Source organism: Lucilia cuprina, chromosome 4 (genome assembly GCF_022045245.1).
Source record: "Lucilia cuprina isolate Lc7/37 chromosome 4, ASM2204524v1, whole genome shotgun sequence".
NCBI lineage: Eukaryota > Metazoa > Arthropoda > Insecta > Diptera > Calliphoridae > Lucilia > Lucilia cuprina.
The window spans coordinates 95,509,473-95,521,603 of NC_060952.1; the positions used below are offsets into that span (position 1 = coordinate 95,509,473).

At 32.8% G+C, this 12,131-nt stretch overlaps 2 protein-coding genes across 2 annotated transcripts; both read left to right on the forward strand.

Annotated features, from left to right (window-relative positions):
* The first annotated feature begins 1,053 nt into the window (after positions 1-1,053).
* On the forward strand, positions 1,054-6,205 carry LOC111683089 (V-type proton ATPase subunit G). Its single transcript, XM_023445124.2, has 3 exons — positions 1,054-1,257; positions 1,479-1,579; positions 5,442-6,205. Exons 1-3 carry the CDS (start codon positions 1,176-1,178, stop codon positions 5,613-5,615), a joined length of 357 nt encoding a protein of 118 aa, XP_023300892.1. The 5' UTR covers positions 1,054-1,175; the 3' UTR covers positions 5,616-6,205.
* A 1,419-nt stretch (positions 6,206-7,624) lies between these two features.
* On the forward strand, positions 7,625-8,471 carry LOC111683105 (aprataxin-like protein). Its single transcript, XM_023445139.2, has 3 exons — positions 7,625-7,913; positions 7,972-8,197; positions 8,275-8,471. The coding sequence occupies exons 1-3, from the start codon at positions 7,752-7,754 to the stop codon at positions 8,430-8,432; spliced, it is 546 nt and encodes a 181-aa protein (XP_023300907.2). The 5' UTR covers positions 7,625-7,751; the 3' UTR covers positions 8,433-8,471.
* Positions 8,472-12,131: the final 3,660 nt, after the last annotated feature.

Sequence of the window (12,131 nt, forward strand, 5' to 3'; positions counted from 1 at the left end):
TTTCTCTACTTTTCGACTTTTACTATTTTCGACTTTTTACGAATTTTCGACTTTTATTTACAGTAACAACTTTTCGACTTTTTTCGTAGACGATAGTCGAGTTATTGACTTTTTTGGAACAAAATAATCGACTTCGAATTTAAATTTTTTTTTCTACAAAAAGTCGATTGTTCGATTATTCAAAACTTTTTTCGACTATTTTCGACTTTTTCCGACTATTTTCACCTTTTTGCGACTTTTCGACTTCTTTCGACTTTTTTCGACCTATTTCGACTATTTCCGATTTTTGACTTTTATTTACAAAGTCGACTTTTTTCACAGACGATAATCGAGTTATCGACTTTTTTGGAACGATATAGTCGACTTCGACTTTTTTCTACAAAAAGTCGATTGTTCGATTATTCGAAAGTCGATTTATAGAACCCTACTTATTTTTACTCTTCGACTTTTTACGAATTTCCTGCTTTTTCAACTTTTCCACTATTTTCGACTTTTCGATTATTTTTGGTTTTTTTCGACTATTTTCGCCTTTTTGCGACTTTTAGACTTGTTTCGACTTTTTCCGACCTTTTTTGACTTTTCCGATTTTTCGACTTTTATTTCCAACGTCAACTTTTCGACATTTTTCACAGACGATAGTCGAGTTATCGACTTTTTTGGACAAAAGGTCGATTGTTCGATTATTCGAAAGTCGATTTATACAACCCTAATTTCAACTTTTTTGACAGAAGCCTATAAAGGATACAAAAGTTATGAACAACGATAAGTATTAAAGTTTTGTTCCACTTTTTTTAAATTAGAAAATAAGAGGTTAATAAATTTACACGTCCTTAGCCTTTTTACAAATTTTGAATTTATAAAATTGGATTCATTTGGAGCAAAAAACAATCTTCTGTCCAAATTATTCAGAATCAATTTAATTTTAATATTTATACTTTCAACACAATACATCTGGTAACTTTGCACTTAAAATCCAATTGGCAACCAATTGTGGTAAACGAGTCTCGACATCCACACCTTCTAATCAATATTTTTATGTGTCATATGACATTTTTCACAGTCCACTAAAGTAGAGGAAAGTCGTCACTTGTATTTGTCTACTTGTCTTGTGAACAGTGCAATTGCAATTTTTAATTTTACAAGTGTAAAAATTATTTAAATTTACTTTAAAAAAAATGACTAGCCAAACCCAAGGTATCCAACAATTGTTGGCCGCTGAAAAGAAGGCTGCCGAAAAAGTTGCAGAAGCAAGAAAACGTAAGGAATATAAAAAAAAGAGTTAAAAAAGCAAATAAAAAACATACATAATTGGTATTAAAGCGTAGATAAAGAAAGAGAAGGAAAAAGTTAAAAAAACTTAAATAATGTAAAAGAAGAGAGGTCACATGATAAGCTTGTGATGTGTGATGTGAACAAAAAAAATAACAAGATAAATGAAGTTGTGGAGAAAATAAATAATTGTTGTTTTTGGTTTTTAGGCAAGGCAAGAAGATTGAAGCAAGCCAAGGATGAAGCTACCGAGGAAATTGAGAAATATCGTCAAGAAAGAGAACGCCAATTCAAGGAATTTGAAGCCAAGGTGAGTGTGTATAAAGAAAAAAGAAAATGGTTATAAAGTAAAGAAATAGAAGAAGAATTTGTCAAGATAAGAAAAAGTTTAAGTTGTCAAGGAGGGGGTGTTAAGGAGTAATAATCTGCTGTCAAATCGTAAATAAATGTGTAGAGAATTGTGAAGAGTTGCCAATTCGTAAGGACTTTTTTGCAATTTTTTACTTTTGGCTAAGATATTTTGATGAATTTAAACTTACTAGATCTAGCTTTTCAGTTTAGAGTAAGTTTTTCTATAAAACTTGGCTTAAAGACAAAACAAGTTAAACCTTTTTTAGATTAGAGTAAGTTTTCTAAAAAACAATACTCTAGCTTCTTCCCCCTGCTCTGAAGGTCGACAGTATAGGGGATATTGATTTGGCTGCAAATTGGATTGTTTTTTTAGAAAACTTACTCTAATCTAAAAAAGGTTTAACTTGTTTTGTCTTTAAGCCAAGTTTTATAGAAAAACTTACTCTAAACTGAAAAGCTAGATCTAGTAAGTTTATTTTGATGAATTTAAACTTACTAGATCTAGCTTTTCAGTTTAGAGTAAGTTTTTCTATAAAACTTGGCTTAAAGACAAAACAAGTTAAACCTTTTTTAGATTAGAGTAAGTTTTCTAAAAAACTATACTCTAGCTTCTTCCCCCTGCTCTGAAGGTCGACAGTATAGGGGATATTGATTTGGCTGCAAATTGGATTGCTAGTTCTCTGAGCGTCGCCACGAAGAGATCTTGCAAACTATCCAGTGGCCTGGGAAGGGACAAACCACCGTGGTGGAGTCCTGATATAGCGAGCATAAGAAGGACATGCCGCCGGTCTTTTAACGAGGCTAAGAGATCAGGTAACTGGTCCCTTTATAAGGCTAACGTTAATAAGTTTAAAAATTTGGTTCGGAATGCGAAACGGAACTCATGGAGGGCTTTCTGTAGTAATATTGAAAGCTCTTCCGAAACCAGTCGTCTCCGTAAAATCTTGTCAAAGTCCCCTTCTGTTCCTAGTTACATACAGAAAATAGATGGGAACTGGACTTCAGGTAGTCAGGAGACTTTAGAGCTTCTCCTTAATACTCACTTTCCTGGTTGTACTCCAATAAGTGATACGACTAATTTCTCTCCAACTTCAATGCGGACTGTAACCCACGTGCCTATTGAAGATGACATTATCCGTTGGGCAATTAAAAGCTTTGATCCCTACAAAGCGCCCGGCCCAGATGGTATTATTCCTGCAGATCTTCAACACAATATAGATCTTGTAGTTCCTTGGCTGCGGAATTTATACACAGCCTGTCTCGTTTGGTCATACATTCCTACACAATGGACCAAGTGTAATGTGATTTTTATTCCCAAGGGGGGTAAAACTTCACATACTAAGGCAAAAGATTATAGACCAATATGTCTGGCATCATTTATGCTGAAAACATTGGAAAGAATAATCGATATCCATATTAGGACCTCGATAGATAAATCCTTTCTATCTAACTCTCAACATGCATATACGAAGGGAAAATCTGTTGAGACGGCTCTTCATACTCTTGTTGGTCACATTGAAAAATCCATGGGGTATGGAAACTATTCACTGGTCGCCTTTCTTGATATAGAAGGCGCTTTTAATAACGTCAATCCTGTATCTATCTGCCAATCTCTATCTCGAGCGGGGTTTGGTAGGTCCGTTGTGGGATTTGTTGAGTATCTTCTCTCAAATAGGATCATTGAATCCTCCTTAGGAGATACAGTAATCACTAGAAAAGCTTTAAGAGGTACTCCACAAGGGGGAGTACTTTCACCACTCTTATGGAACATGGCCATAAATGATATTCTGGTAAAACTAGACTCTCTTGGCTATAAAACAGTCGCCTATGCTGATGATGTCGCGGTTGCGGTATCAGGCGATCACCTTGAAACCATATCCCAAAGGCTAGAACAAGCACTAAAGATCATTAGCTCGTGGAGTGTTGAATGCGGTCTTAGTGTTAATCCTAGTAAAACGGAACTTGTGCTATTCTCTAGCAAATACAAGATTCCTTCATTTTCTCTTCCATGTCTTAATGGCGAAGTATTAAAACTCTCGGACAGCGCTAAATATCTGGGCGTTATCCTAGATAAGAAACTATCTTGGGGTACAAATGTACTCTCTAGGGCATCTAAAGCCATCACGGCACTATATGTTTGTAGGAAGGCCATTGGAACATGCTGGGGCATAAATCCAATGAATGTTCACTGGCTCTTTGAGGCAGTTATTAAGCCTATTATGTTATATGGGGTTGTTGTCTGGTGGCAGGCGCTTGAAAAGGCTTCACTCAGACAACAACTGGAAAAAGTAATGAGATCAACTGCGCTTCTTATTACAGGCGCTCTCAGAACAACTCCTTCGAAGGCGCTGTTCACTATGCTCAACTGGCTCCCGGTCGACCTCCTTGCAAGGAAGTTGGCTATGTCAACTGCGGCCAGACTGAGTGTAACTGGCAAGTGGAATCAATGCTCCATAGGCCATGCTAGGATCATGGATCTTATATCGGATAATCAGTATACTGTTGATTATTGTATTCCAGTTCCTTCTCTAGTGAGAAGGTTCCAATATCTTATCTCTTCGGAGTCTGAGGAATCTCTCCTTCCGCCAATTAATTGTTTCGGGTGTATACAGACGGTTCCAAGACGACGGAAGGAGTGGGTGGTGGCATTTTCATTGAGGAATTTGGAACGAAAATCTCCTTCCGACTTAATGATGATTGTAGTATCCTTCAGGCTGAAATATCGGCGATAAGAAGGGCGGTAAATTGGCTAAGGTACTATCGGATATCTAACAGGGATATCAGAATTTATACTGATAGTCAAGCTGCTATTAAATCCCTAACTGGTGTGTTCTCCACATCCAAAATTGTCCATGAATGCCGGACGTCTCTCAATGAGATGGCGAGACATTCGAACATCACCCTAATTTGGGTAAAGGGACATGGGATTTCGTATGGCAATGGTATTGCTGACACTTTGGCAAGAGCTGGCACTATGCTCAGCAGCATAGAAATAGATCAGTTCTGCGGTATACCACTACTTGCAGTTAAGAGGCAGATCAGTGAAAAATGCCTCTGCATCGCTCGCGACTTATGGTCGCGTGAACATACGTGCACAACATGCAGAATGCTGTGGCCACAATTGGATCCTCAAAGATCTAAATATCTTCTTGGTCTCCAAAGACCGCAGTTAAGTAGGCTGATATCGATTATCACTGGCCACTGTAAGTTTGGGAACCATGCCAGGCGCATTGGTCTCCCGTTCAACGATTACTGTAGGAGTTGTCAAAATGAGGACGAAGAAGAGACCATTACCCATCTTCTCTGTGATTGCCCTGCCTTGGCGGAGGCTCGTTTTCAGACGCTTGGATCGAACTACTTTGGAGATCTAACCGAGCTGTCAAATATTAAATTAGAACGTCTGCTTGAGTTCATTAATTTGTCAAATTGGGTGTGAATCCTATAACTCACACTACCCACCCATGGCAACTGCCCTGGCTTTCTCACTTCTCATCCTCTCCTTCCCCTTCTCTTTGCAACTAGTTTTCTGTTCTTTCACTCTCCTCAATCTCTCCCTCTCTTCTCTTTTCTTCTCCTTACAGGTATTTTTTTTTACAAAGGGATCAATATGGACCCAAGTAAAGCCGACATTGGCTACCTGTGCAAACCTAACCTAACCTAACCATACTCTAGCTTAAAACTGCTGTAGAGTAGAAAACGTTTTTCTCTAAAACTGTTGTAGACTAGAGCATGTTATTCTATAAAACATGGTGTTAGCTCTATTAATTGCCACAAACTATTACCAAATTTTTATTTAATTATTTTTTTCTATTTTTATCCAGCACATGGGTTCCCGCGAAGGTGTAGCTGCTAAAATTGAAGCTGATACTCGTATTAAATTGGATGATATGAACCGTGCCATTGCCTCCCGTAAGGAGCCAGTTATTCAAGAAATCTTGCAATACGTTTACAATATCACTCCCGAAATGCACAAAAACTATCATCACAAGAAGTAAATCAAATTACAAAAACACATAAAATTATTAATTAACATCAGCTGTTATTTTAAACCACTTTTTTGTTTTGGTTGTATTAAAAAAAATAAGAAAAACTCAAAATTCATCTATTTTTTTTGTCTTTAAAATGTGTATAAATGTTACTGCTTATAAAGTCGTTTTATTAAAGGCTTTAAATTTCACTAAACTCTCCTCTTTTTTTCAAAACAAAAAAGTGTTTCTGTGAATAAACAAAAATTCCATTTGAAAAATTATCAAATATCGTTTTAAGTTAAAAGAAAGACCCCAAATTTCTTTTGAGAATAAAAAAAAACAAAATGTATTTTTTAGTTCAATTAATATTTAATGAAATGTATTATTGTTGTTGTTGTCTTAAAATAAAATAAACACAAGAAAAAAACAAAATCCCTACAGCTTTTAGGAGAAAATAATGTAACAATAAATAAAAGTGAAATTCACTTATAACTTAAAAATATTCAAACATTACTAATAATATACATATTATCTGGAAACTTTTAAGTTTTTAATCAGTTGTATTATATTTAGATGTCATTAAATATACTACATAATAAAGTTTCTCTTAAAAGGAAGATGTCAATAATGTTTTTTTAATTATTTCAGTTGGGCTAGCATTTAAAATTGTATGTATTTAGAAAAATTGTTCTATATTTATGTTTGTTCAATAACAAAAAATTGTTACGAATTTTCACAAAAATATTTGAAATTTTTATTGAAATACAAAAACAATTTGTTAATTTTTTGTTACGGAACAGGTATTTTGTAGATTCTAGTAAATTTTCTTTTTATGGAGAATTTTGAAAAATTTTAATTTACAAAAAATTTTATAATTTTTTTTTAAATTTTATTCAAATTTCATATTATCGGCTCCAACTGAAAAATAGGTTGGGGGTAGGGTTCTTTAGTTGAAACGAAAAGTCGACTTTTCGATCTTTTGCATTTTATGAAAAGTCGACTTTTTTCATTTAATTAAAAGTCGATTTTTCGACTTTTAATATTTTATAAATAGTCGACTTTTCGATTTTTTCCGACTTTCCGACTTTTTCCGACTTTTCGACTTTTCGACTTTTTTCGGCTTTTTCCGACTTTTTGAGTTTTTCCGACTTTTCGACTATTTCCGACTTTTCTACCTTTTTCGACATTTTCCGACTTTCGACTATATTCGACTTTTTTCGACGTCTTTCTATTTTCGACTTTTTCCGACTTTTCGACTATTTTCGACTTTTTCCGATTTTTTTAGACTTTTTTCGACTATTTTCCGACTTTTCGACTATTTTCCGACTTTTCGACTATTTTCGACTTTTTCCGACTTTCGACTATATTCGACTTTTTTCGACTTCTTTCTATTTTCGACTTTTTCCGACTTTTCGACTATTTTCGACTTTTTCCGATTTTTTTCGACTTTTTCCGACTTTTCGACTTTTATTTACAAAGTCGACTTTTCGACTTTTTTCATAGACGATAGTCGAGTTATCGACTTTTTTGGAACAAAATAGTCGACTTCGACTTTTTTCGACAAAAAGTCGATTGTTCGATTATTCGAAAGTCGATTCATAGAACCCTAATTGGGGGAGTTTTTAACAATTTAGCATTACATGTTAAGACGGCTTTATACTATCACACAAGTAATATAATCTGTCAAAATTTTGTGTAGAAGAGTACGGGAGGGATCGTCTAAACGCAATATGTAATGAAATTTGACAGGCTCTCTTTATTTTTTGAAATGATTCAAAAAACAATTGTATTTTTATATAAACACATAGAAAAAAGTGATACATCTGTTTCCATTTTACTTTGTTATTGTTTTTTTACGAATCGTTTAAACGCAAAAATATGAATCATACGACTTTTATTCTCTTTTTGGTTACACATATGGAATTTCATTTAACATTTTCATTAGACTATACGTACGTAAAGTGTAACCGTGTGAAGTGCCTTTTATTATTTTTCAAAAATATTTTTGATTCCACCTAATATTTTCTCTTATAATTCACTGCGAACTGATAGCCCTTAGGCAAAATGTAAACAAACAAAGCAGCTGAACAGCTTGTATATTAAAGAAAAACAAAATTATTAATAATAATTGTAAAAATAAAATTAAAATAAAAACTATTTGTTATGGCTAACAACTCTTGGGCCACTGGTCTAATAAAGACTCTTAAAGATCCCAGCACACACATTATATCCTCAAATTTGGCTGTAGTTATAAGTGACAAATATCCAAAGGCCCAACATCATTATTTAGTTTTGCCACATGAAGACATACCCTCGATATTTAATGTTAGTAATATTACCATTAATTAATTTAAAAACAAAATACATAATAATTTGTTTACAGTTAACTAAAATCCATTTAGCTCTACTAGAAGAATTATATTTATTAGCTTTAAATGTTATAGAAGTTAAACAACAGAAATTGGAAAATTTTAAAATTGGTTTTCACAATCAACCCAGTATGCAGCGTTTACATTTACATGTTATTTCCAAGGATTTTGTTTCCGACTGCTTAAAAACGAAAAAGCATTGGAATAGTTTTAATACAGCATTATTTTTAAATTATGAAGGTATGTTTTTATTACATATGTATATATGTATAACAAAAATTATAAAAGTATTGTTCATTTTATTATTTTTCTTTAAGATCTCTGCCAGCAGTTACAGGAATCGGGAAAAGTTAGACGTTTAGATAGCGAGACTTTAAAAAGTTTAAGTAATATGGATTTAAAGTGCAATCAATGTGAATTTGTTGCCAAAAATATGCCTACATTAAAGCAACATTTACTGGAACATTTAGAATAGATAAATAAATAAAAGTCAATGACGTTCAAACACAAAGAATTTGAAAAAGAAAAATTGTTTTCGTTATAATTAGAAAGGCGGTATTTGAAGCACTCACATTACGTTCGGAGAAACCAAAATCCCACTTTTAATCTCTTCGATTCTGTTTTTACTTACAATCATTGTAATTTTAAAAATTACTGTAAACTTGTCGGTGGTCGGTTCGATTCCTACCTAAGGCACTAAGGTCAAATAACGCACGACAGGCATATCCACAGATGCCTAGATCTTCTTTTTCTTATTATACCCTCCACCACCATCAGTGGTGATAGAGGGTATATATAACTTTGTCATTCCGTGTGTAACACCAAGAAATATTCATCTAAGACCCAACAAAGTATATATATTCTGGGTCCTTATCAAATTCTGAGTCGATCTAGCTATGTCCGTCTGTCCGTCTTTCTGTGTAAAACACGCTCACGATAAAACGAAGCAATAGAAGTTAACCAAATTCACCCAAAATGTTCTTAGTTTTCCTAAGTTGTTTGGTATTGAAAATGGGCAAAATCGGTTCACATCGGGAAAAGTTATGAATCAAAATTTGAAACAACCTCGAAAAAAATAGGCATTTTTTACACATTCTGATGCAATTTTCTCAAAAATTATGCAAGATAATTCCATAAAAATCGTCATACATTCGTTTCCATACAAGAGCTTAATCTCTGCGTAAAATCGCTAGAATCGGCCCACAATTTCATATACCTCCCATACAAAAGTACAAATTCCCGGAAATTTGGTTTTTTGTTAATAACATCCGTCGTAATGTCGACATCTTCACAAAATTTTAGAAATTAAAGTTTTGTGACAATAGAATTTATACAAAGGAAAAATTTTTTGAATGGGTCCATAATTGGTCATAGCTCCCATACAAGGGCCCCTCCCGAAAATCACTTAAACGCGCATAACTCATTACTAAATTAAGATATCGATATAAAATTTGGTACAAGTATTACTCTTATATACAGAAATATTACAATGAAAGCTTTTTTGATTCGGTCCATAATTGGTCATAGCTCCCATACAAGGTCCCCTCCCGAAAATCAGTTAAACACGCATAACTCATTAGTAAATCAAGATATCGATATAAAATTTGGTACTAGTATTGCTTTTATATACAGAAATATTACAATGAAAGATTTCTTAGATCGGTCCATATTTGGTCATAGCTCCCATACAAGGTCCCCTCCCGAAAATCACTTAATCGCGCATAACTCATTACCAAATTAAGATATCGATATAAAATTTGATACCAGTATTGCTCTTATAAACAGAAATATTACAATGAAAGCTTTTTTGGATCAGTCCATAATTGGTCATAGCTCCCATACAAGGTCCCCTCCCGAAAATCAGTTAAACCCGCATAACTCATTAGTAAATCAATATATCGATATAAAATTTGGTACAAGTATTGTTCTTATATACAGAAATATTACAATGAAAGCTTTTTTGGATCGGTCCATAATTGGTCATAGCTCCCATACAAGGTCCCCTCCCGAAAATCAGTTAAACCCGCATAACTCATTACTAAATTAAGATATCGATATAAAGTTTGGTACAAATATTTATCTTATATACAGAAATATTACAATGAAAGCTTTTTTTGGATCGGTCCATAATTGGTCATAGCTCCCATACAATATCCCCTCCCGAAAATAACTAAAACGCACATAACTCATTACTTAATTAAGGTATCCATATAAAATTTGGTACTAGAATTGCTTTTATATACAGAAATATTACAATGAAAGATTTTTTGGATCGGTCCATATTTGGTTATAGCTCCCATATAAGGTCCCCTCCCGAAAATCACCTAAACGCACATAATTCATTAGTAAATTAAGATATCCATATAAAATTTGTTGCAAGCATTGTTCTCACATAAAGGAATACTACCACGAAATCTTTTTCTGATCGGTCCATAATTCGTCATAGCTCCCATATTAGTTCCCCTTCCGAAAAACACTTAAACACGTACAACTCATTACTTAATTAAGATATTCATATAAAATTTGGTACAAGTATTGATCATATACAAAAAATATTACTAAGAATTTTTTTTCCATCGGTCTATAACTGGTCATAGCTCCCATACAAGGTCTTCTCCCGAAAATAACTAAAACGCACATAACTCATTACTAAATTAAAATATCCATATAAAGTTTGGCACAAGTGTTGCTCATATACAGAGAAATAATATTATGAAATGTTTTTCTGATCGGTCCATAATTGATCATAGCTCCCACACAAGGTCCCTCTTAGAAAAACACACATACAAAATTCCCATCCGAAAATCAGAAAAAACGCACATAACTCATAACCAAATATTGATATTCATACATTTATCAAAAATATTGCGCTTGTATACATAAATTCATTATAAAATTGTTTTACGATCGGTCCATATTTGGTCAAAGCTCTCATACTAGGTCCAGAAAATCACTTAGATTCACAATATTTATTACCAAGTAATGATATAGATACAAAATTCTGAAATTTTGTCTTTATATACATAATTGGACATAGCTCCCATACAAAGTCCTTTTACGAAAATCTCAAACGCATATTACTTATTACCAGGGAAACCGAAAACATGCTCTAAAAAAAGTGTTTTAAGCGCTTTAAATATGCCGTAAAAAACTCAAAATATGCTCTTAAAATTTAAAATATATGCTTTAAAAATAAAATTTTTTATTATTTTTTAACATTGAAAAGCTCAAAAAGACTGAAATTGTAATGAAATAATAAATGTTTAATGTGATATTCTATATCCTACAACATTTTTTTATAAATGTTTTATCTCATAGTTTGAAGAACTAGTATAATAGAATTCCGTTTTACGTTCAGATAACCAATAAATAACATGAAACCATTTGGTCCCCAAAAAACATATTTCAAACGACAAAGTTTGACACATTTCTTCCAATTGTATTCATAGCTTTTAAACTGACATTTTAATCGGTGTTGTCATAAATTCCAATAATTAGTTTTTTTTAAACTATAAAAATGGACTGGTCTCATGAAATCAAAAGTAATCGGTTTTATGTCCGATTTAAAATATAATGCTTTATTGAATAAAAAACTATAACATAACGATTTTTTTTTTCAAAATTGTAAAATAGGCTAAAAAATTAAAAAAAAATAAAAAAATAGAATTTTATTTTTTTTAAATAATGTTTTGAAAAGAAAATTAAAAATGTATAAAAACGAAAAAAAAGCGAAAACATCAAAATATGCACTAAAAGAGTAAAATATGCTCTAAAAACTCGAAAATATGCCTTAAATATGCTAAAAAGTCAAATCATGCAAAATTATGCTCTTATGGGTAAAATATGCAAAAATATGCTCTAACAAATCGATGCCAAAATTCTCAAATTGGTCTGAAACGTGTAAATATCTTATCCATGAGTCCATACGACGCACCACAAAAAACATGCATTTGCATATTTTGGTTTCCCTGCTTATTACCAAATTAAGCTATTGATACTTAATTTGGCAAAAATATTAGTTTAGTATACTTCTATTTCTCATATATTAGGTCCTGCCCCTAAAAGCGCTTTAACCGTATTTAAAGAGCATTATCAATTTGTGTTGAACAAAATTTTGTGTAGAACATAATTATATATGTATTTGTTATTTGAAAATCTTCAAATCTTTCACACA